This window comes from Sitodiplosis mosellana, unplaced genomic scaffold (genome assembly GCF_009176505.1).
Source record: "Sitodiplosis mosellana isolate CC-2019 unplaced genomic scaffold, AAFC_SMos_1.0 Smas_scaffold_6191, whole genome shotgun sequence".
NCBI lineage: Eukaryota > Metazoa > Arthropoda > Insecta > Diptera > Cecidomyiidae > Sitodiplosis > Sitodiplosis mosellana.
In genome coordinates this window covers 2,810,654-2,837,017 of record NW_022601432.1, presented here as the reverse complement: position 1 = coordinate 2,837,017, position 26,364 = coordinate 2,810,654, and the positions used below count along the sequence as shown (strand labels likewise).

The following is a 26,364-nucleotide window of genomic DNA, read 5'->3' as shown; positions in this document are numbered from 1 at the left end:
CTCTCTCTCTCTCTCTCTCTCTCTCTCTCTCTCTCTCTCTCTCTCTCTCTCTCTCTCTCATCAGTAGTGCAATTGAGGTAGAGATACGTCGAATACAAGCGGTACGGTTATTTGTTTAATATAGCATTTTGGGTGATTGTAGTGTTATTCGTAAAATAATTAATAAAATGTTTTGCTCCTTGGTAAATAATAAATAAAAGGCAGTGGTTCGTTTGTTTTGACAAGCACAAAGAACTCAATTTTCGAAATATTTGTACAAATCGATGTACCGTAGCTAAACAAGCAGCGCAGACGAAGAGCGGCTCTCTTCAAAAGTCAAACAATAATAATAACAACATTGAAAGCATACACAAACCGGGCAAGTCAAACCATCCGAAATTTGAGAATTTAAGCTAATTTGAAATATGCGAATCGTTTAATGTTTGTGGTTAACTCAGCACTGGCCACATATGAAACGTCAGAATGATAATCGCACACACATATGTATATGCATACACGCACACATCATCACCAGTATTTTGGATATAATGCAATCTACCACTATAAACGTCAGCGATCAACATCAACAGAGACACTATAGCACATAGCATTAAACGCACTATTGCTTCACTCTTTGTACACACTTTGACATCACTTATGCTTTGGCGCGCGTCGTACGTTTTTCAAACGTTTATGTTTGATTCAAGTATTTCACCGATTTCACCGAATTTTCTTACTCAATATCAATATATTCATTCTTACTTGGAAGTTTTTTTTTTTATTGCAATGATGTTTTAAAATATATTTTGTCGAGAAATATTTTTTTTTTCAATTTCCAAAATTAAATGAAATTAAAACACATAGCATGAAACGTATTCATAGTAGAAATGCATATGTATTAGTTTGTACTTATTCATTATAATGTATTTAGATAGGACGCTAGCGCGGCCTGAATGCAATAATCGCATGCAACCAAAAATTGAAAACTCGATGCACAGTGCACACGATATGCATTTATATATGAATGTGGCAAATTATTAGTTAACCGTAGCAAAAGCCAGGAAATGACTTTAGTTTTTGGTGAAGTTTATAATTAAATTTTAAGCGTGTGATCCCGTCGCACCTTTGTAACCATTCCTCGCAACTTTCTCTACCCTAATTAATGTTTGCCTCAATATCCGCTCGAGATGAGCGTGAATATTTATTTATTCAGCGAAAATGCGATCGCTGCTTGCGCAACTATCAAAACGATGGTGAACATCCCCTCTGGGGAAAGGCGGACGAATAAACATTTCGGCAATATATGTGTATGTACGCACGTTTCGACATAAATAGCTAATGGCATTCTGTCAATACCGATTGACGGTACACCGACTATTTCCTGTCAGTCAAAATGATGATGATTATTTTCGCAGAACTTCAATCGGGTTTCAGGCAAAGTCATCCGCTTAGATGAAACATCCGGAAATTTATAGCCACATTTTCATCTAATAACTCACTCAAAATTCATGGCTTGGCAATAAACGCTTTGAGATGTTTCGTTTATGCTCTGAATATACTCTTTCCTTCTCTTCCTTTTCTTGGAATCTCTTTCTCTTAAGCTCTATCTCTCTCTCTCTTAAGCTCTCTCTTGCTCTCTCACTCAATTTTCTTTTCGTCCAAATTTTAACATGGATCGTTGTCTGTTTTCCTACACTTGAAAATCAATGAATATCAAGCGTTGTTGTATCGATCGACTGGCCCTATTCCATGTGAGCAGTCGTAGGCCGAATTAAACATGATTTGCCATTTTTGCATTGACCAACATTTCACATGATCTAATTTCATTTCTGCTTTATTAAATTGAATTACTTTTGAATTGGGTTGAACAATAACCCATGTTAAAACCAATTAAATCCATTCAATGCATGAGGAAAACTTGTTGAAAACATTCGAAGCGTTGATGCATTGTTTTTAGCGCAATTGATTTTCATTTCAATGACTCAAATAATTTTGTTTGTATTTTTTCAATAATCGACGTGAACGCTCGTTTTTCCCTAATCTGAAATAAATTTCGTTTGAATTGTGTTTATCAAAAAAAATGGAACGCATTAAAATGATACAGTATGCATGAAAGGAATGAAATGCGAAAGAGAAAAAAAGGCATGTAAATATCAAATGGATGATGGGATAAATTGAACGTTTAATTTCTTCTTTGTTCGCAAATTAGATTACTAAATTTGAATGTAATCATGTTCAACTCATCGCCAATGTGTTGTTGTAGTTTAATTTTGTTGGTGCATTGTTCATGGTAAACACGCACACACCGCAAACATACAAATTTGGTGAATAAACAATAAATTACGGCGTATATATATATATATAAAAAGAATTACATTGGTAATCCCGAACTTTTCCGTACCGTTGGCCTGCGTTGTCTGTAGGTACTTTTGGTTATTTTTTGTGAATTTTCTTGAAATAAAGGCAGCGAAAATATAATAATAAAAATAAAGTGAAAAATCGGTCACTTTGACTAAAACTTCGACAATTTCGTATGGGAGGTTTTTTTGGTATTTTTGTCGAAATTTTCTTGGAAAAAATTGAGGGCCAAAAACCAAATTTCTGCACATGCGATCAACATGAAACTTTCAGAATCTTATTTTTTCTCCAAAGAATGAAACCTCAGGAAGTTTGAAGCCAATCAGAATCGATTAACGGGTACCTCCCATACAAAATTGTCTAAAAATCGGTAATTTTAGTCAAAATTTCAAAACTTTTGTATGGGAGGTACCCGTAAATCGATTCCGATTGGTTTCAAACTTTCAGAATCTTATTTTTCTCCCAAAAAATGAAATCTCAGAAAGTTTGAAGTCAATCGGAGTCGATTTACAGGTACCTCCCATACAAAAGTGTCAATTTTTTGAGGCTTTTCTTAGGGCAAGTACCCCAGGGTCAAATCGAAAATGGCTCATCTTCGAACTTAAACTAAGTTTTTTGGAAACAAAGGTTTTGGCATTTCCAGATTTTGATTATCTCAATTATTTTTTGAGTTATCGTGTTTACAAACAGCTACGACAACGACGACAATGACGACAACGACGACAACGACGACGGCACACGAACGGAAAAGTGTATCAAAAAGTGGTTTTCTACGCGTTTCATGAGTTTTTATGATGATCTAAGCTAATTTTGCGAAAAAAGTTTTCGGGACCAATTCCTATACTTTCCCTTGACACGTTGTGTACGGAAAAGTAATATATATATATATATGTGTGTGTGTGTGTGTGTTTGTGTCGTTAAAATGCAGATGCAACAGCGTATTTAATTAAATTCGAGGTTAGCACGTGTGTCCCAGTACGCAGTTGAGCGAGAAAAAAAATAGATCGTGTGAACGAAAGGGAGAAAAATGTGAATGAAAATGAGAGCGGTAATTATGTGTTAGCGTCTAGCGGAATTGAGTTTTATGTTCATTCAATTCGTTCTAATTTATTAACTAAAACCAAATCATCTAGCATTTACTCAGTTGCCACATTTGCCATCAGGCAAACAACACAGAGCCGTACACCGAGCTTTTTGTAAAAATTGATTATTATACCCAACATGTTGTGTTGTTTTTTTTTCGTGCTCTAATCAAAAGTGTGTATGTGGTTTGTGCGTTCAATTGGTTGACTGGTGCAAAATTCACTGGGGACTCAGACAAAATGAAACCAAAACGGTCACCACAAATTACTTCCGCCTCTCAATTTATTATTTAATTTATGAACAACACCACAGTCTACCTATTATTATTATTACTATTCTCGAAATAACAACACAAATAAACACGCACACGCATCGATCTCAATGGATAACACCATAACAACAATAACACAAACAAAAATACCTTCTATTTATTACCAGTAATGTTTCATTCATTTATTCTATTTTTAATGGCAATACCAAATGAACATGTATCGAAAATATACGATTACACTTAATTGCTCGGTGAATCGTATCTCTATTTTGGTTTTGGATGTTGTTCTTTCGCTTCGATTGTCGCCATCGAATACAAAAACGAAAATAATAGAAAAAATAACCTGAATCCACTCTCGTTCAATGAATATCAGTGGTTATAGACAAATCGAATGATTCAATCAATTTTTACCACAGTGATGTAAACATTTTTACTAAAAATGACAGTCATCTATTTAAATTTCATTAGCACATCGAAAAAAAGGATGTAATTGTAGTTTTAAAATTGAAAAATAGCTGCGGCAAACTGCATTTTATGGAGATTCTTTTAGGTAATTGTTGTAATTTTTATACTATGACTGAATCGTTTGAAAATTTCAATCATGATGTTAAATATTCCAATGAAAAGTTCTAGGAACCACTCACACACTCAGCATGAAATTCAAAAAGTTGAACAAGAGAATGAAAATATGACAATACGGTATGCCGTAAATATTGTATGTGTAGTGTGTAGTAAACACTGTGTACTACCTGAGGTAGTTCTTGTTTAGCAAAGCATTTACCGCATCAAAATAGAGCTAAATGCTATTTCAGCATTGGACATCGAAATGGACTTATCTATTTCTCTTCCCGTATAGACACTGTACAGAGTTCCACAGGGTTCCACCGACACTCAGTCACAAGATGCACTCAACGCATACGCGCGGACGGTAAAGCACATAGATGAGCTTCAAACATCTATGTGTTGTACCGTTCGCACAAAATCGACCGCATTTCTCTATCGGCAACCTATATTCATTAGAATTTAATTTTTCCGAACATATTTGGCATATCATTGATGCGCAACGCTTTCATTCATGCCAAGTGCATCACAACTTACAGTTGTGCTTTCTGTAGAAAAAAATTCATGGTGCGCCTTTAAAATGCACCTTTTTTTGGTGCACAACTGAACATACACACATTTAACGCATCCTTTTTCGACGAAACGAATTTTGGCCCAATTCATTAGACATTGGATGGATGGTATGCAGGCTAGTCGTGCATATGAAAACGCAATGGTATGAATTATGGATGTTTGAGAAAAAATTTTGGCATGCATTTTCTAACCAGTTAAGTGTTCGAAATTTTCGTTTTCATACGCTCGTATGTATGTGTCGCATGCAGACTGGAACAATTTTGACTGTTCAACGTTGATTGTTCTACGAAAATGCCATTCGATTCAAATGTTTCAAACAGATGAATTTATTGAGGGCAATAACTTGACTGTGGGCGATAAATTGCGCGCAAACATTGTGCATTCGACACATATATGTATACACAGAGAGAAGATGGGAGGGCGAGCGAGAGCAAGTGATACATAGACTTTAACTTGAATATACATATGTATATATGTATCTCACCGAACATGTGAACATTATGCTTAATTACACGACAGATTGGATTATTTGGATGGTATCTACTAGCAGCAGCATGAATATAAACGGGATTTTCGGATTCAATTCGCTTCAGTCTGAAGATAAATGAACCTAAATCCGAGAAAAAACATAATCGAAATCCATATGAACCACTCGTATCAAGTTATATTGACTTCAAAATGACCAATGGCCAGCAATTAATTCCATATAGAAACCCATAGCATATATGGTTTATATGTGAACATAACAAGTCAAATGAATAATATTTGAAAAGCTTGTAAATTGCCGGAATCGGTAGTACTCTTGACATTGGTTTTAATGATGGGAAATCGTTTAAAAACTCTCTACTGGTAATATATTGGACTGTTGATTTGAAATGGTATGCCGGAAGGTATGTAATGTAATATTCCATTTGATAGTGTTTGAACATAATTTGTACCGAATAAAATGTTTACAGTTACTGTGCACAAATGAAGCACTTCAATAAGCTCTGTCGAAAATCGTTTGTTGGTATATTTTTGTCGAAAAACAATGATGAAATGTATTACTTTGATGTAATTACTGCGGTCGATTTGATATCATCGTTCCATAATTGGTCGTATGCCATTGACAAATCGATACAATCCGCGTCTGATGCAATTCAAACCAAATTTCGCTTCTAGCCCACACATTGCTACTAAATCCGAAAATTCGCTATAAATAAATTCGGTAATGATTTGATAAAATATTTTGGACACAGTGAATCAGTAAACAATTGATGAATTGCATATATATAAATTCACAAGGCAAATAAAATAAGTACCCAAACAAATTATTTGCTAATTTTCGCAATCATTTCATTGTGAACTTGACAAATGTTCAAGTGGTAAACATTCCGTTTGACTTCTGTGGTGATTGCCACGCCTTACACACAAGCTCACACAGATCCGTAACGAATTCATTAATCACATTGTATGGGGCAATGTTGTGATAGGCAAACGATTGAAACCAAATCGAGAGCAAATGAATGATGGAGCCGAAATGAGGCGACAATGTCTGAGGCAGCAGCTAAACAGCCACAACAAACCCATATTACGCTTAATCCATAAATACATTTAGTGTGTTTTTTTATGTGCCACTTCACGTCTATCGCTCTCTTCTTCATTATTCTCGGCCGTAGCCACCTATCCCTCTCGCCTCGTTCTCGGTGCAACAAACACATTTTTCATCAGTTATAACGTGTGTTCGGCAGATTTAAGGGGAGTGAGGTGGACATTGGATTTTATCCAAAAGATTGCACTCATTCAATGAGTCTCTATTGAGAATGGTATTCACAATAATATCCGTAGCAGAAAAACAACAGATCATTCAACGGAAAATTACGTACACACATCCAACAATACAAGTATATGAAAGCGATTGCAGACTGTCAACATATACATAATAGACGAGGACGACGACGACGACGACAAGGGCGATAAGAACGAAGAGAACACAGAAAAAGCTGTCTGTATCAACGCAAATGTTTCGTTTCTTTTGGACGAAAAGTATGACGTTCACGGTTCATGGCGGGGCCATCTTTGCATTTGCCAAAAAGCTTGTGTTACACATGATATGAAATGAATGACGATACCAACCACTTTTTATTAGTTTTAAACCAATATTCATGCAATTTCATTCAATTTGCATGAACATTTTCTATAGATTGTGTTAAAAATTGAAATTGAATATCCGCAAAAACACAGCAAAATGCAAGTTTATTGCGTCATACATTCGCTTGATGGTTCGCAAAGTGCTGTAAGTACAGTTTATGTTTGATTATTCCCTCTTCTTCGCATTTCGTACGCCTCATTTACATCATTCAATGTGTTGGTCGCCTGTTTATTTCGTGTCGTTTGTGCCTCAACAGAAAGGTTTTGTTTGGAAATTCAGCCGTTCAAATGTAGCACAAGAAGACAAAATAAGCATAAAATGTCACAAGCCGTTTCGGGAGTAAAAGGAATCGAAAAGAAGGCACACACAGACACGCACATTTACACACCGAAAACGAAAAGAAGGGATTCTAATTCGAACTTTGGAAAAGAAACAATGGAATACAATGCATGAATGACATTGAGAAACGGGGGAGAGAAATCAGGAAGAAAAAGAAGATGAAAGCAGTGAACACAATCACAACAATAGACCAACAAACCATTGTATATGGGGTCGTGAAGCTCGACGAACGGACATCGCTATATTATTTCAGCATTCTATTAATAAAAAAAATCCATTTAATTGCTTGGAGTGTTTTTCGTGCCTACTTTTGTCTTCGCTCTCTTTCTCGGCTGTATTACCGCCGCTGTAGCATCGCGTGCGCGCGCAAAAACAGACAATAAAGTCAAACATTTCAATTTCGGCTGACTTATTTGAACCTCACATCTCTCCCCCTCTCTTTCTTTCTGTGCGATTGTGTTTCCAGGACTTTTCAACCGATGCTGTTGACAATCATCAAAATTGCCCACAACTGTCGTCGTCGACAGCTCGACAGCATGCTGTATGTATTTGAGTTATTTCGTTGGAAAATGAAAATCGTTGCATGGTTTCTCCTTTAGAAATAGGAAAACGATAATAGTATCATCATAATACACACAATTCATTCGGAACATTTTTCCAGCATTTTATGGCGAAATATTAAAAAAAAAAAATATATATATATATATATATTTGCAAATTATGTAAATTGACAAACATTCCGAGAATGATCTGATAAATTTCGTTTAATGTCGTTACTCCGGATTATGATAATCACAATACAAAATAATACAATGAATGAACGAACGAAGACAAAAATGTCGCACGTCAACCAAATGAATTGCCATTGCTGGCCATGCCATAAGAGAAATACATATGAAATCCGCAAGATTGCTGTTGTCGTTTGAAAAAAAGGGAGCATTCACTATTTGCTCCTTCTTTTAGTGCGTCATTCATTTTTTTTTTTCAAAGCCGTAGAAAATTTGGTGTCATATTTATCGCATAGTATCCGATTTCCAACGCGTGGATTTAATTCTATCGCCAAATGTTCCTGTTGTCTTTCATCTCTGGCATTCGAATACAGCAATTAAAAGCACTCAAAATATGATAGATTTGACAGACGAAAAGCTTTCATTATTTTATATGATTTGATCGATGCATATTTGTGAGCCCGGCACCATGAGCACAACATTCTTCAAAAATGTCATATGGATGATGAGGGAAGAAAACGGAGACAATCGCTCAACAGTAACCAGTAACAAATGTATAAATGTCATTCGCATGAATTTGAACCGTTTTTCTTCGGGCATACTGAGAAACCTGCAACACTATTGATATGTCATTACCTTTATCGAACGTTGTTATTGTTGGCTATCTTCGTCTTCGACATTGTGTGTATGGGTTTGAATGCGATCATATATGGTCAAATAACAAAAACCCATTAGAGAGAATTGTGCGTGTGCGTGTGTGTATGTGTATTGGTGGAATAGGAAGAAAAGTGCCATTAAACGAACGAATAACCTCAATGAAGATGATGATGATGATGATGAAATACTCTCTCTCTCTCTCTCTCCCACACACAACAATAATCAACACCAAAAAAATGCGAAAATAATACCGAACAATAATATTATCAGAACGAACGCGATAAAAAGGAAATCAGGAGTGGAGAAAAAAACTAACATTGTGTAACAAAGACCATCTATACATACACACATATACACGAACATATGGGAAAAAGTCGACAAAAGAAATGGTCCGGCTTATTTGATTTTTACAGCATCCGCGCGTGCACACACACACAAACATACGCGCATCGTCATCTAAAAATTTATGTGAAAATATCATTTTATTTATTTATATCGTTGTGTGAACGATGCGGATGTTTTATGGCGTTTTTTTTCCTCTGCGCTTTTTCTTTTTCGGTGCTATGTCCATTCATTTATATTGTATCATTCAGTTATGGTTGGCCATTAGATGAACTTTGACTGCGACACAAACCATGGATTTACAACGCTTTCGATGTAATGATGCTCTGAACGCTACTGAAATAATGATGTATCTAAATGGAATTTTCTGTTTTTTTTTTCTTTCTACAGGCCTTCAACATATTTTTTTAAAACCACAATTCTCATACAACACCTTCCACACACCATTTACAAATGATGATGATGATGGAAATTCCAAACATTAGTTGATCACACGTTTGAATCATTCGGCTCAATCTCAAAATGGTTGCATGCCTTTGAAATATGTGCAAATAAATGTGTGTAAGTGAATTGAAATTGTGTTCGAATTTCTGATTATGCTCAAATCTATCATGCGGATCCTTTTTCACACACCATTTCCGGTTCTTCAGATCAGCCACCCACCAATTTCACACAGACACACATTATAAATCGTTTTCATTATTCAAACACATGATCAAAATGACCGAATTGATTAATAGAATCGAATTGAAAATTGATATGATTTGGTTGCACATTGAAATGTCTTCATTTTACACAATTGCTGGAAATGGAAATATCGAATCTAAATTTGTGGATTTCTAAATGAAAACGGAAAGCTTTAGGAAATGCATTTAAGTTTGAACAGATGTACGAATCAAATGTGGCATAAAACTATTTCGAATACCTCACATTTGCATTTCATTTCTCAAGTAAAGGGTGTTTCAATAGCGACGCACAAAAGTAACCCTATCGTAAATCATGACAGGCTACCCGATCTGTCAAACTAATACGTCAAAATTATTCGTCAATCTTTACCATTTTGTGCCATGAAGAGATATTTCAAAAAGCAACGCGTTAAAATTGTGAAATCCAACCACGAAAATAGGTCCATTTTTTGAATTCACAAAAAATCAAAATGTCATGTGAGAATCTTGCTTTTTACCTCTCGAAATCCAATTTTTCTCGTTTTATTTATTTTTAACAGTTTTTACCTCAACTTGAGCCAAAAGTTCGCCCCAACAATCAGAGCAGAATTCCGCACCGTTTTCGAGATATAGCCAATTGGCCGTTTTTGGCCATCATGGCCAACATTGGCCAATTTTGCAAAAATGGCTGTGACAATTATTGATTTTTATTCTTTGAAATGACAGCTAGGGGCACTGGTTGTATAGGCAACTCCATTCAACAATGATATGACTTTAAAAAATAGTTAAAAAACAATTTATTCAGAAATGTCATATATTTTGGGCGCCAAATGCGTAGGTTGGTCACTCAATCCTCAAATTTATCAAAACTGGACCATTGTTTTTACTGTTCTGTGAAAGATATGTTTATTGCGAGTACCGTAGCTGAGTTTTGAGATGTGTAAAACAAGATTTATTGGTTTTAATAACATTAATTGAGACGTTTTTACAAAAATGAAAGTGAAATTTGGCCCCTAAAAGAGGCCACTAATAAAATGCGCCACACAGACTTTTTTCACCATACTCAGTTCAAAACATGGCTAGGACCAAACTACAATATACAATAGAGACTTGGGGAAAAAAAATTTAAATTTGTTTGTTTTATTTGTCAATACTTTTGTGCGTCGCTATTGAAACACCCTTCATCAAAGATGGGGGAAGAGTTAGACGAAGCGAAAGGAACAGAGAATGATTACGAGGGAGAAAGATAAAGGAAGAGAGAGAGAGAGAGAGAGAGAGGAAGAGAGCAAGAGCGTAAGACTCGAGTATGCTTCGTTGAATTCAATAGAACCGAGAGTAAATTATGAAACAAGCACGATAATGAATGAAATGAAAACATAATGGGCTGTATTTAGAGTAATGGCCATAGAATCACATCCATCTACACCTAGATCCACACACATACATACTAACCCATGCACGTATCTAAACTGTAATAGGCATCCATTTCAAGTTGTTTTCATTCAGCTGTGCAAATGAAAGCATATTTTTGCATCATTACACATGAGCTTCATCGTCGATGTCGTCGTCGTCGTCATGTCTAGGAAATACCTCTCGCTTTCATGCACTTAAATCATTTCGGCTTGCTTTCTGTTGATTATTACGAAAATACCGTGTCATTTAAATCAATTGAAACGTGTAATTATGTTTCAAATTCCGATTTCATTCGGGTGATAAAGCCCAAAATCACGATAAAGCGGCTGCATTTATACTGATAATTGCAAACCGACGATAAACACACCCATTGAATATGGCATTGTGACGACGGTGATGGCGGCGGTGGCCGCTGATAGCTCAACACATGGAGGAGTGTGATGGATATTGATAGTGGTGTGCCTGATTTGGCAATCAACTCATCACAATAGCTCTCAAGTTAATGCCATTGCAATATCTATGTGGCATTCAATTGAATGGTTGCAATAAAAGTATCGCATTTACGAGTACATGGAATCAAACCGTGATTTTGTCGTCATGACGACAATTTTCATGCAAATCTCAAATGCCTGATGCAGCCTAGAGACGACCTCTTTTTAATTAGAGCTTCATCATTACATGGGCATATTGGTTTTTCTTTTTAAAACTTGAACATTTACCCATTGATTCTATATTTATCCAGGCATTCCGTCAATATTGACGAACGCAAGCTAATAACCGGATTCAATCAAAAGACGAAAACCTTCGTGGAAGGGCACGAAATAAAACTGATGAAGAACGGAAATTGAAAGAAAAAGAATCGCCGTATCGTTCGGCTATTATTGAGTCGGTGTTTTCGTTTTTTTTTTTTTTCATAACAAAAACAATCAAAATAAAATGATGTCATGGTTTTGATTACCATTTTTTCTTGCCTTTCTTTGCTCTCGTCTCTCGTTCGATTCGCTCATCCCTTTTGATCGGGCTGCGTGTAATGTAAACCGTTTTTTTTTTATTTTTAGAGATTCGATTTAAGGGCCAAAAGTTAATCGTAGGCAATAAAATATGCATGAAAATTGAGATTGAACCAGAAACAAGAACAACAAAACGGAAGAAAAAAACTGGCCAAATCTTTTGTAGTATATAATGTGGAATGCGCGTGCGAAACCTCTTCACACTGAGAGAAATGAGAGAGTTGGTCGCTTAGGGTTTTTTTTTCTGTTTCCTCTTCTCACTTCGTTCAGCTCGAGTGTGCTCGAAAATAATTGAACAGACTAATCGTTTTTTGCATGTTGAACAATTTTCCGTGTGCACAACAGAACTCAAATTCGTCGCATTGTTCGACAAAGGGAAATAAAATAAAGAAATGGGAAGAGTGTTCTTTTTTTATTCGCTCTCTCTCTCTCTTTTTCGCTACAATCAAACCGCTGCTCACCAAAATTAGTACTCATGCTCATTCGTTAAACTCATTTCCGAGTGGGGTGGCAGAGTCGTATTTCAATTTTCATTCGGTTGTTGTTAGACACCCTAGTGCACATGATATTGTAACTAACCCGCTCGTCCGCTCGCACATTCCGTATCCAGCTAAAAACACAATGCCATTTTGATTGAATTTTTAATCACCGAAATCGCCCGCATTTTCATTCGTATTTCACTTGCTTTTTCAAACATTAAACACAGATAGAACGAGAACGAGAGAGAGAGAGAGAGAGAGCTGGCAGGACAACAACTGCAAAAAAAGCGGGAGAGAGAGAGAGAGGGAAATGCGACGAAACGAAAACGGAAAAAGAAAACGAAAAACGATAACATTAAAACAGCAAAGATGTTGAAATTGCGCATTGCATAACCGAATTAGATATTTTGTAAATTGAAGATTTTAATTTGATTTTGAAGCAAGTAAAATATATATATGTGGAATAAGCGCGTTCATCGTTGGATGTCTGTGTACTTTTTTTTTCCTTCGCTCTTCCTTCCATTGATGCTGTCATTGTAGACGCTGCTTTGCGTGAATTTCGTTTGATATCGCGACCGTGTTCATTCACATTTGTGCTGAATGCTCACATTTATCTGTCCTCGTATCACAACGCGGAAATAAAACTCTCTCGCTCTCGTGCCATCATTCTCACTCTCTCGTCCGCTCTCGCTGTATTTGTTTGTGCGACATCAAAATTTAATAAATTTATTTGGCAAAAGAAACTGTTTTAATCTGTTTCGGATCAGATAAACGCAGTAAATACACTTGCTCTTTTTTTCTTCTACGCTTATCATTTGTGTTGCATCCATTAGTCTGCTTACTATATACACAACATTGGCACCGCCATTGATACCACCCTTTTGTCATGTGCTCTCATTTCCAACCATCAATTTCAATCGCATTAAATACATTTTGAAATTCGTTATTATTTCAATTCCTTGGATTTAATCCGATCAACGAGCAATTACATACGCTTTATATTCTGCTTGCCCTTTTATCTTTTATCATTGTTATTTGTGTCAATTGAGTGTCTTTTCAATGTCTTTGCTTTGCCAATTCCTTTTTTGAACGCAGCCATTCGTTGCTCGAATTGTACTCAACAATTTTCTTTTCTCTTTCTTCGTGTAAATAATTTTGTTGTCGTTGCAACTACTGTTGCTGATGTCCTCTTCAGTTTTTTCCTGCCAACAATTCGAATGGATCTCGTTTCATTGCCACCGTTTAAATTCGTTATTCTGTGAATCAAATTCGAAATCGAGATCGAAAAAATATTGTTTCAACTATTTTCTTTTCTCTCTGATAACCAAGTTTTACGTCTGATTTCTTCTTTTTGTTACATATAGTTGTCTTGTGCTAGTGTATTTTCTTTAAATTTGTCTTCTTTTTGCCGGTTTCTCTTGAAAACCAGTCTTGTTGACGTTATTCTTTTCGCACTCGATTAAGATCAACCGATAAACACCATAAATCCCTTCCGCCAAAAAAGAAAAAAAAAATTCATAACAGAAACATTATTTTCCTCTCTTCTGGTTGTGTTGTATTCAAATCAGACAAAATATGAAGATAACAAAAAGTTTACAATTTTTTTCGGTTGGTGGGGAAAAACCCCGCTTTCATCACATCAATTTTTTTTCTTCTTCTTCGAATAAAGTTCAATTTGATTTCTGCAGAAAATATCAAATATCTCAAACCAAATTCTCTTTTTTCCTTCTCTCGTGTAGAAAATTGAATTGCGATATGTTTTTTTTCTCTTCCTTTTAAATCTAATGTAAAATCTTTTGCGATTTTCTTCTCACTCACCACACACTCTCTCTCTCTCTCTCTCTCTCTCTCTTTTTTTCTTTACAGCATTTCATTTATATTCGAACAGCACGGAGCGTGAAATGGATGAAATACTTTCGGTGAAGTATGAAGATGGTCGATGGTCGAAGCCGTATTATGATTGCGGTGGTGGCAATATCTGGATGCTGACATATACCGTACCATTTTTTGGCTACGAAAATGGAACGTATTTCTTCAAGTAAGTGCTCTATCTATCTCTTTCCCATTCATTTGCAACACGTGCGCGTCCCATTTCGGCATCAAATCGTTTGCTTTACGAAAGAAAATGAAGAAGACGAAGAAGAGGAAAAGAATAACAGTCAGACGGTTAAAATGGAATTTCCTTGCTGCAAAAGTGTCGTCTGAACGTGACAAACTGAATTTAAAATTAATTTCAATGACTCTGGTCTTCACTTTTACAATATTTCGTATTTTTTTTTTTCTTCCCTGGTCTTTTTTTCGCATTTCATTTTTTTTCGTTGCACTTGCACGCGGAGACCGTTCTGACGTCGATTTTAGCACCGAGCAGAATTTTTTTTCTTCCCTTTTATCATTGTTGTTGTTTTTGTTTCTTCTTTTGGTCATGGTCATTGATGTGTCACAAATTTATAAGTCCATTAGCATGATTTTCAATGAAAATTCCGTGATTAATTACTGCGACTGATTTATGATTTTTCCTTTAACGAACCAAGCAAGCAGGCAAAAAAATACGCTTCCAACCAAATACGTGCACCGACGATAAAATGATTTTGATGACCCTTGTTATGGTGTTTGCTATCAATTATTCCTATTTACTGCGCGCGAGCGAAACATGAAGGGGCTTGTAATCAAGTAAGGGGCATGAGCGGATTAAATCGGCAGTCATACACGAAATAATGAAAAATAAATAATAATAAAAAGCATAACAAATGAATATTGATCATTTTTGGGAGCACTTAAGCCTACAGTTGAGCATTTACAATGGGGAAGCTTGGATTTTATACAAATTGTCGTTTGAAGCATTGAAGCTTGCACCAAAATCGAATGAAAAATGTGCTTTTGCAGTAAATTATTCAGCAAACGAAAAGAAGAGAACAAAAAAAAATGGCATTATATTCTCCAGACATAATCTTATGTGCCAAATGATTTACAGCACATGATTTTATGGCGTTTTAATTTTTAGATCATAACATCATTATATGCGTCGTTCAACCGAGTAAATTGTATCAAGTTTCACCCTATCCCCGATAATGAGGTGTGATGAGTTGACATCGTTTTCAAATGATGCGACAAATAGATAAGCCAAAATTTTGCTGTTTATACAAGCAATTGGTTAAGAGGTTTTAAGATGGAGAGAGGCAGTGCGTTAGACTTGCGACATTAAGAAGAGCGAGAGACACAGGGCTAGAAATGGAGAGAATTAGAAAGTGTTCATCATATAAATCGTTCCACTTCATTAAAGTCAATTCAATTAATAAATAATTATCACTAGTTAGACTGTGCTTTCAAGTGTTGATTATGACCGTCTGAGCATTTAAAATCAATCCCGTACAATAAATGATTTATGAATATTGTTGAGATATGGTCGCTAATATCGTAGATAGACACAAAGGCACAGAGAGCCGGGTGCACAGCTTTAATGTGTTTTTGTATACCATTTTGTGAGGCCAAACTCGTCTCAAAATCCGACGATTAATGCAATTCATAGTGGGCGCTTAATTGATGGTTCTCAACCATATAAATGAAAAGTCGTTGGCTTCGTTCGAAATTTTCTGTCTATTCTCCGAAGAAAGCGGATTTTTTTTTCTGCTTTGCTTACGAGACGTTGCACGTGTTGTTGTTATGGTAGCGGTGTGGGCTAGTCTTCAAATGTTTGTTTCTCGTTCATGATTTTTCTTTGCTCCTATCTCTTCATATTCATTTTCTTCCGTTCCTCAATTGGCTTTTGTATTGTTTCTAATTATCTCAACGGCTTGACATTTAAAGTGCAACATTTGTTTCTTCTTCTTTGTGTTGCTTCATTCGCTGGCCCATCGCGAAATGATAAGCATTGTTGAGTGTTTTGGGAGCAAATGACAGAAAGGTCATGCAATGCAATCCATCAGAATGGATGCTATGAATATACATAGAGAGAGAGACACACACACATAGAAGAAAAAACATACGGCCACCGCGCGCCTCTTGGGCCCGTGCTCCCTCTCTCTCTCTCTCTGGCAAACTGTAGACAGTTTTGTTAATTAGCTGGGTGACACGCTAGTGTCAAACGCAAATGACGTCTATCCTTTTCCGATGGAATATTTTGCGCAACGAAACGAAATGAAAAACAAATGAAAAATATATAATTAGGCAAGTCTTAATGGATGCCATCAGTCAGTTTAAATGCTTTTGATTCTTTGAATATATGATTTTCGTTTTCTTGAACAATTTTTTCTCTCTATCTCTTCACATCGAATGCGATACATTGCAATGTTGTCACATTTTACCAAATTCATGGCATCGTAGAAATGAAGCGGATGGAAGCCGCATCGCATATAAATAATTTGTAATCACAGAAGATTCCGAAAATGATTCAGATTTAAAGCGTTTCAACGTTGCTATTATTTTTCGTTCTCATTTGCACCTGGCATCGCATAGTGTAGCTGATAAAAACGTATTCGCGATTATTTATAAGCTTTTCGGTTAAGTCGTCGACCACATAAAAAAGAGACACGTTCTATGTCATCCTTTCAAATGTGAATGAGAGGAGGAGAATAGAAAGATGAAACGAAACACATTCACCGACAAACGACGACAAACAATCGTGCTCACAGACGTTGACGGCATTTTGCATTGTTTTCGCATTCAGCATTCATTCAAAATACACACTGGAACTGGAATATTTTTGTATCAATTTTATATTCAACCGATTTTCTCATTCTTCTCATTTTCACGCTATCGCACTCGCATTTTCTTGTTCGTTGTATTTTTTTCTTCGCTGTAAACGGGGAGAGAGAGATGAAATGAGCCGGCTTTTTCATGCCTTCATTTTCATTGTCGAGATAAGATGGCATGTTACAATGTAAATGAAGTTGTCAACTCTGGTTTTACATATCCTCTTTTGCGAACGAGACCGAGCGAGTGAGCGCTCCAAGAGTCGATCAAATCATCAAAGGTAGCATGATAGAAACGCACATTCATTGTGTGTGTGTGTGTGTGTCACAATTTGACGCATCCAAATGTAGACCAGCAAATACTACTCATGCACGCCTACACTCATGAATATCACGTGGTGCTGCCACTCAAAAATTCACTATAGCCTAGTGAAGAGGTGGTGTGTTGTGTGTTTGTGTGTGTGTGTGTGTGTGTGTGTGCGATTTTTTTTCTCGTTGAATTTGCACACGGTTTATTTTTGATTTCCTCGAAAAATAAATCTCTTGCCAGTTGTCAAATTAATTCAATGTTTAGACATGCAGGCAGATCATGATGAGATAGTAAACCAAAAGAACATTCACGCGCACATATACATACACACAGAGAAGCCACAACGTGGTATTATGAATTTAGTATCGTTTGAATGAAGCTATTCAAAGCTTTTGGTTTTTTTTCTCGTGTTTGTGAATGCTCGTTTTTGTGAATGCTGGTGCTAGGCAAACGAAGTGTAAATGCGTGCTAGAATTTGTAAAGTTTCTTCTTTCTGTCGAATAATGAGTAAAAAAGTATGGATTCGTTATTGAATCGTACTTTTTCTGCATATATATGATTTTATGCTTGGGTTTTTTTTTATCTAGTTAAGCTGTGTACTTAAGCGTCACCATTTTCATCGTTTGAATCCACGTGGAGTGCTGTGTCGGCTGGAAAAAGATCTTCCGGGCATTTCTACTCATTTTTAACTGTTTCAATTCATGCTCATGTTTTTTTTTCTCTGGGATTTCAATCATACCAACGCTCGAACAGTTTTCCACAATATATGTATTTCGAAGGGATTCGAAAAGGCACTTATTGTATCGCAAATATTTCAAAATCATTTCCTATGCGTATTTACATACGTTGATGCGTCGCATTGTATCAAATGATGGAAACGTGAAAAATTCGCATAAAACAAAGCATTGTAAAAGGAAGAAAAGGGAAAAAATATAACGAAACACATAAATCAAATCTACAACTGAATCCTTTCTTTTCACGTCGACCGAATATTGCCAACGTGTGCACACATTCTCTTGTCAAATCAGTCAACAGGATATCTGTTTGCCGGTTTTCATCATTTTCAATGTTTCCTCCGCAACAGAAGTAATGTCAGATTGTTGAGTATACATTGTTTGATGTGTGCGATGAGCATACTCAATTCCAACGCTTTTTTTTCCCGGTGCTATTAATGCTGCTGTTGCTGTTGTTTGATAATGCTTATTGGTGTTGCAGGCGCATTCGTGACACTAGCGGCACTTTTAAGCCACTAACCTTTTTATTTGCCTTCCTGCCTGTCGACTATGCATACACACACACACACACATTCGCACGCACACCGGCAATGTGAATGGTTAAGTAAATATGTTGTTTCTTTCCTTTGTTTAGTTAAATAGCAAAGGCAAATTCAAAACTTGTCGCTTTTCACACTGAGTGCGCACAGGCTGTGCGGCAAAGCATATAAATTTGGCAAACAATGTAAAGCAGCGACAACACCAACAATATCAACAACAATCAAACTGAGAGAAAAGCAACACATTTCGTCCGTTATTGCCTATATAATGTGATTTCTGTTTCTGAATAAGTCGTACTGTATCAAATTGTTTAAACTCTTTTTTTTGCAATTCCTTGTTTTCATCACGATTTTTCACACTTTTCGGTATATGCATTGTTCATACGTGCGAGTGCGCGCGTGTTCACGTCAACAAATCAAGGGAAAAATATACATTTCCTTTTTTCCACATGAATTTCCAATTCACATTCATTCCGGTTGTAAAGAACAAACCGAAAGTGGCGAATACAGGCTTCAATTGCTGATAGTTGCCCCTTATTTTCACCATTTCGGGACTGTGTGTGTGTGTTTTTTTTCTGCCTTTCGTCAAGTGCAAAAACATCACAACATAAAAAGGACGCCAATAAAAATAACATACAGAGCAAGAAAAAGAAACAGGATACGGTAGCAATGAGTAAAACAAGCAGAAAAAAATGCAGGCAATAATGCTTCAGGAGATATTTCGCTTTTGCGGTGAAAGTTGTATTCGGATTTCCCATTGCGTTATGTTTAATAAAGCTTAATGACCATATCATTACAGCTGCCATTTGCACACTCTCTCTCCCACTCTCTATTTTGCTTCTCAAAGCACATTCGCACTGGCTTCATCACAATCCACACACTCTTTCCAAGCGGCGTTTTTTTTCTAATTTACTGTTTCAATTCGATTTGATGAATAGAGTGGCAATGGTGTCAAAAAACATCATAAATGAGTTCCAAAATGAATAGTTAAATTGATTTGCCGGTTAAAATTGAGGTCATTCGCGTTCAATTTGTATTGCTGCTCTAATGTTTTATGGCAATGTCTCTCGCTGTATGTGTATCCAATTTCGTGTGTGTATTAAAAATGGGAAATCATCGCGATAATAATCTGCATAACTCATTTATTTTCGCACTTAATTGGATTGAATTCAGGATCATTGACAGGTTTTTTTTTCTGTTGCAATTCAATTTTATTTGCTTATCGATGAAATGTGTGAATTTGCAATCGGATCCATTCAGTGGGTATGTAATCTCTGAATGCATGCACACAGTTACCGAATTCCCGCAACGTTCATCTTCTTATTGTTCGATGTGATTCATTTTGGATGTATCGCATAAGCCCGTAGCTAAGGCTAAACATTTCCGTAGAGAAATTGATCCATTCACTGACGGGCTTTGTATGCCGAACACCAAACATATTGAAAATTGTGACTCCCAATGGAATTTTGATGTTTGGTCATTTTGGTCGGATGATGCTGACGAGGCCCCAACCGGATTCGAATTCCATTTGAACTCAGATGTCTGTCAATCGATGCTCAATGAAGATCAAAAAATGAGAGAAAAACAAGACTTCGCTCCGCTCTGCGTTCTTAAGTTTTTAGTTATTTAATCTATTTTGTTGTTTCACAACAAACTATTTTTTGGCGCACTACATGAAATGTATTTCATCAAAGTAACTTTGAAGTAATATATTTATTTGCAAAATGAATTACAAGATCTTGGTTTTATTTCTTTTTTGAAATATACTGCCTTTGGTTTAAATTAAATAAATAATATGAGCATAGAATCTAAAATCACTTTAATTCTGTTCAAGACTCAGAAAAATACTATACGAAAAATTAATGTAATTTTTAAAAAACATTTGATAATAAAAATTTGATTGGCGCTTTGAGATGTTGTGCACTTATTTGTCGTTGGTGCACCTGTTTAAAATTAAATAAAAAATATTAGCATAAAATTCAACTTCACCATAATTTGTTTCATCACTCAAAAAGTATCTAGAAAAAAAAAGCAGATTAGTAGCTCTACATTTCATGTAGTGCTAAAAAAAGAAGAAAAATCAGTCACCAGTGAAAATGACTTTCAATAGGACTAAACGAGGAAATGGAGTGAGTTTTTATTGTGCCCATATAACAACATTGAATGTTGATTCGATGTGATAAAAGAAATGTGCTATGCGAATTTATTTCAATTTCGCCGAAAGGTAGTAGGGTGAAAAACAAACTCGTCAATTCAATTAGATCCCAATTTTTGTAGCAACAACAACAGCAGCAGCCACAAAAATACAGGTAAATTTGATAGGTAATTGGAATTGTCTGACATCGCAAAGATTCTTTTGATGTTCATTGTACCGGAAAAAAAGCCGGAGAACATGAATGGTAAATACGGTAAATTAATTGAGTTCCATAAGTGAAACTAATTGACCAGCATTGATGCTTCTTTTTTAATCGTGGAAACGCTTATCTTGCGTCCATTATAAAGTGTTACACATCCTGCAATGGTACACACACTCTAGTAGTTGTATTTCGGTTTGGATTCGACCGTTGGTCGCTTTCATTTGAACAGACGAATAAATAAGAACCTTCTGAATGTATGACACATACCATATGTTTCAATTCAAAACACATGATGCCAACATCTTGGTCGAATTTTTGTTTGCTTTACCGAAATACGTTCCGTTTTGGCATATTCCAATTAGAGCACATCGGTTTGAGGTATTCACTAAAAAAGCGAAGCATTGCTACAGCACACTCACACGCTCAATCGCACTCATACATTGTATGGGAGTTGCACATACACACACACACGTTTACCCATTGATACACTTGTGTATATCACATCAGATCGGTTTTTATTACATTTTCTATATTACACGCTTGCTTTTTGGCTGCTTCATTTGTATAATTGAATCAAAACTATATGATGTTACAAATTAGATTTGGGTTGGTTTGGTTTGACCTGTTCGGATCTGGTTATGCATATATGTTGCGATGTGCGTTAACCAGAGGCTCTTTATGTCACAAATTCGATTCATCTGCTGAATTATTTATTGGTTTTCAGCAATATTTCGGCCGATTTTCTATTACTTTTTCTATCATCTCAATTTGATTCGAAACCCGAAACCATTTGACGATAATCTATTGGATGAATTTTAACTCTCTCGCTGCGGAATTTTCCGGTTGTCTCATCAATCAGTCGTCATCTTTGCCGAGCATCATTGAAACACTAATTTTTACGGTAAATGCAATGAAATGGATTTGAGAAACCGAAGAGAGAAAAACAACAACGAAAAATGAAGGAAAAAAAGAGAAACCATCATACCGATCGAATCGAAAATTGAAACAAATAAAACCCAACTGTGAATCCAATTTATTGGGTGAAATTCAATTGAATTGGTGTTTTAAGGTCGAATCATTTTTCTTCCCTCTTTCTCTCTCTCTCTATCGCTCGGCCGTACTCATTCGAATTTGGTTCGTTTCATTTTCTGTTGAGCAAAATGGAAATAGAACGAGGAAGCGCAGAGAAAAAGCGAATAATTTGGTTGGGGCTGGAAAATGTAAAACAACAGAAATAGATGTCAATAAATTCCATGGTGTGCTCAACAGAGCGTTCAATTTTTGGCCAAACCGTTTTCTCCGCTTCAGATTTGATAAATTGCTTGATTTTTGAAATAGTCAGATGTGAAACTTTTTTGCGGAAACCAACCGCTACCAAATTGCGGTTACCCAATATACAAATATACTGTCAATCGGGACTCTGATTGTGATTGCAATCGTCATCGTCTTCGACGTATATGTCGTGTACTTGGTATTTCCTCTCTGATTCTCTTCCTTCCTCTCTCGCTCTCTCGCTCCCTCGCTCCATCTCTTATTTGTGTGTTCCCCTTTCTCTCCAGCTACTACTACTCTATTCTTCAAGCACTTTCATATACACATGCGAGTGTACCTGTACATTCGTAACATTTGCCAATTTTATGCTTCGCTCATGAATCTTTACCACTACTATCCCACCACCACCCTCACGCCATTCATTTCTGCCATGGTTTTTTGTTTGAGCAGCATATTTTGCATCCAACATCTCAAATTGCTTGAAATACTAATCATGTATCAATATTTCTCTATCAATTTGTGTGTTCCGTTTCAACTTCATAGTGGATTCATCCAGTGATGTACGGTGCTTGTTGGTGTTCCCAAGATATTTGATGGTGGTGTTTGCACAGGAAATAAAATGTTAAATACATTAACCCAAATTTGGCAAGCAAACTGTGGATAAGGATCACGCTAAACAGTAGTTCGATGCTCTTTTACTATGGCAATTTTATGAAATAGTGAAGTGAACAGCAGCAGCGGCACTTCAAGTGCTGCTCCTTACTTGTTTTGATGGTCTTTCATTTTATCCGCACGATAGGTGTATTTGCTCGAAACAGAGAGTGAATTCACCTGAAAAATTGCGCAAATGAGAAAAATAAAACGCTGATTATGTGCATAACATTGCATAAACGTATTGCCGTGTTGTTGTTGTTGTTGTTGTTGTTGTTGTTGTTGGTAACCAACGATAGAATTAAATTCGATTTTTGACAACAATCAAATAAAAACCAAAGGAAAACTGGTTAACAAAATCCCGTTTAACGAGATCTTCACTCCTTGATTTTATGGTTGAACTCGAAAATAAAGAAGATGGAGAAAAATGATACAAGAAAACCCATGTGCAAACAATGATTGCTAACGGAAATATGAACAAATAATCTATGAACAGAACATGATTTTTTTCTTCATTGTATTGAAGCTGAAGAGCAAAGCAAAATTATCCCTAAACCACCGTTATTTTCAATTTCATCTTTAAAGCTGTTTATTTCCTCTTTCACTCCCTTCTCTGCTTCTTTCTCTCTATCTTTCGGCGCATTCTTCACTAGTTTCAAAGAATTTTAGTTGATTTTTGTCAAGTTGATAAATGATCTATGATGTTTTTTTTCTCTCTTGCCTGAGTATTTTCTTATCTCGATTCTATTCGCTTCTTTTTATCATCATGTTCCATTGGAGTAGGTGAAAAGAGCGAAATAAAAATGATGAAATGCTCGTCCACGAAGAAATCTTTTTATTTTGGTTCGTCATACGAATAATGAATGTGTATGTATGTGCACTTGATAAGCTACAACATTTTCACATGATACCGTCGTTTTCGAGATGTGCTACGGTGCAATTTTCCCTTTCGTTCACTCACTCACTCAATCTTTCTTTCACTCAACAACAAAGAAAAACACCGACTAATCGCACCACCGGATATAAACACAAACAAATGAAGAGTGATTGGCTAGGCCAACGGAAAAGTATTCAAAATCCTACTAACACGGTGGGCTATGAAATGGTCTGCCCAAAAAGTATACGCAACGATATGCTTTCATCGCCAGAACAAATTTTGACCGATTCAACAGTGGGCGAAAGAGAGAAGGAGATACAGAGAGAGAAAGGGGGCAACAAGAGGATACATAATGGCAACATAATAAGAAATGGTTAATAAAGCATTAGGTTTACGAGCGTAAGGATGCTACTGAAGATGATAAGATATATGCGGAACAAGTGTTCTTATTATCCAATCCACAATAGATTGTAATATGAAATTCGAGGTTACGACAAGGACAGCTCTACTCATCAGAATTTTGAGTGATCGACACTAAATCGTTCCGGTCGGTCGGTCGGTCGTAGTTTTCGTCGCCCGAATATTCACATATAATGTGCGTGTATGTGAATGTTGCAAAGCATACGAGCAACATGCTAAAAAGATGTGCTCGCCTGTCTTACACAGGTCTTGTGCTTTTGTTTCTGCTCGAGGAAAAATGAAAACAAACACACTATCACCACCATCAAACGACCGACCAAAATGAAAGACACACAAAGTTTAAGTACTTCCATCATATCACTACATACATTCACATTTCTCACATGACAAGGAACACCATTTTAAGCTACATCCAGCGACAACACAACAACGACGGCTGAATATGAGTCACAATGCAGCTAAAACAAAGCGCCGGGCAGGAAAAAATAACGAAGAAAAGAAAGAGCACGACAACGACGAACAAGAATATGGATATGTTTTTTTTCTGTACGCTATGTGAAAAAAAACTATGAAAAATAAAGTACGACTTAGCCCTAATACGCTTCACATTTACGAATGTAATGAAATAAAAATTTATAAACCATTCACCCAGAAATGGTACACACGAAATTTACGACGATGAAGCGAAAAATGAAAATATTGTTATGTGTACGATGAGCGCGTGTGTATGTGTGTGTGTGTGTGTGTGTGTGTGTGGCGGAGCGGTTGTTTCTGGTGTTGATGCTTTTTCATCTCCATTTTCTGCACTCTTCATCATAGCATAGTTGATTTCACGTTGTTGTGCGCGCTTTTTTTTTCTTTCTCTCGCGTCATTCGTTCGCTTATCATTGTGTTGGTCCCTGAACGAGGACAAATTGATACAGTTCACAGCCATGATAAAATGACATACCATATGATAGTGGTAGAGTTTTTTTTTCTCTCGCGCAAAAATCAAATCGAAGCCAACCAACGATAAAACACAAATTAACTGCTTCAATTCATTTGAAACGAAATTCACTTGAAAATCGTCTTGGCACAAGTGGCACGGTAAAACCGAAGAAAAAAACGAAAACAAACGAGATCATGGCACAATGAATGAGAAGCCACTGGAGGAAGTTGCTTCACTTTTACTTGCTTCAATGCGTAATGTGTTCTCTTTGTGTTTCTCATGTGCATCGTTATTTGCACTCAGTTTTCTTCCGGTATATTTTCAATAGCGCCCCATACATTGTGACGATCAACAAACGACATCATTCTGTCGAGCAATTCTTTGCAAATCGTTAGAATGATTAAAGCTTTTGCCATTGTTTCACAAATATCAATAAAAAAAATCGTTATTTTCATTTGGTTTCAGTATATTTTGCTTGGCAAAATGTTGATCATAGCTCGTTTTTCTCTCCTAACTTTGTGTGTGTGTGTGTGAGTGCGCGCACGCCCCAGAGAAAGTTACTCTTCATCCACGCCGCCAAAAGCATTTCACAAAATGCGCAAAGGAAAAGGAAAAATAAAAAAACGAGAGAGAAACAACAACAGATGAGATTCAAATGGAACAATCAAGCACTTGATATACATACATACGCACAAGTTGTTTATTTTGCATCTCTTTGTGTGTGTGCGATGTGCGTCCGCCCGTTTTTGCTGTTCATTTCAATTCCACGACGTTCATGTATGTTTATGGTGGTTGTAATCAGTTGTGTTGCTCTGAGACACGACATTCTTCTGGGGGCGAAAACGCAGCAAATGAAGAGAGAGAGAAAAAAAAACGAATTTTGTTGAGCAAAAATAAAACCAAATTTCTTCTTGGCAACGTTAAGTGTATTGCGTCCGTATTACAGATTTGGATGAAGCGTATAGAGATTTCTTTTCCCTTCGCGTCCCATCTGAACGC

At 36.3% G+C, this 26,364-nt stretch overlaps 1 protein-coding gene across 1 annotated transcript in view; it reads left to right on the top strand.

Annotated features, from left to right (window-relative positions):
• LOC129576475 (uncharacterized) overlaps nt 1-26,364 on the top strand; it is a 187,344-nt gene that overhangs the window by 63,016 nt on the left and 97,964 nt on the right. Inside the window, exon 4 of the mRNA XM_055461662.1 lies at nt 14,456-14,627. Within this exon, the coding sequence (XP_055317637.1) occupies nt 14,456-14,627 (172 nt within the window). The remainder of the gene's footprint in view (nt 1-14,455; nt 14,628-26,364) is intronic.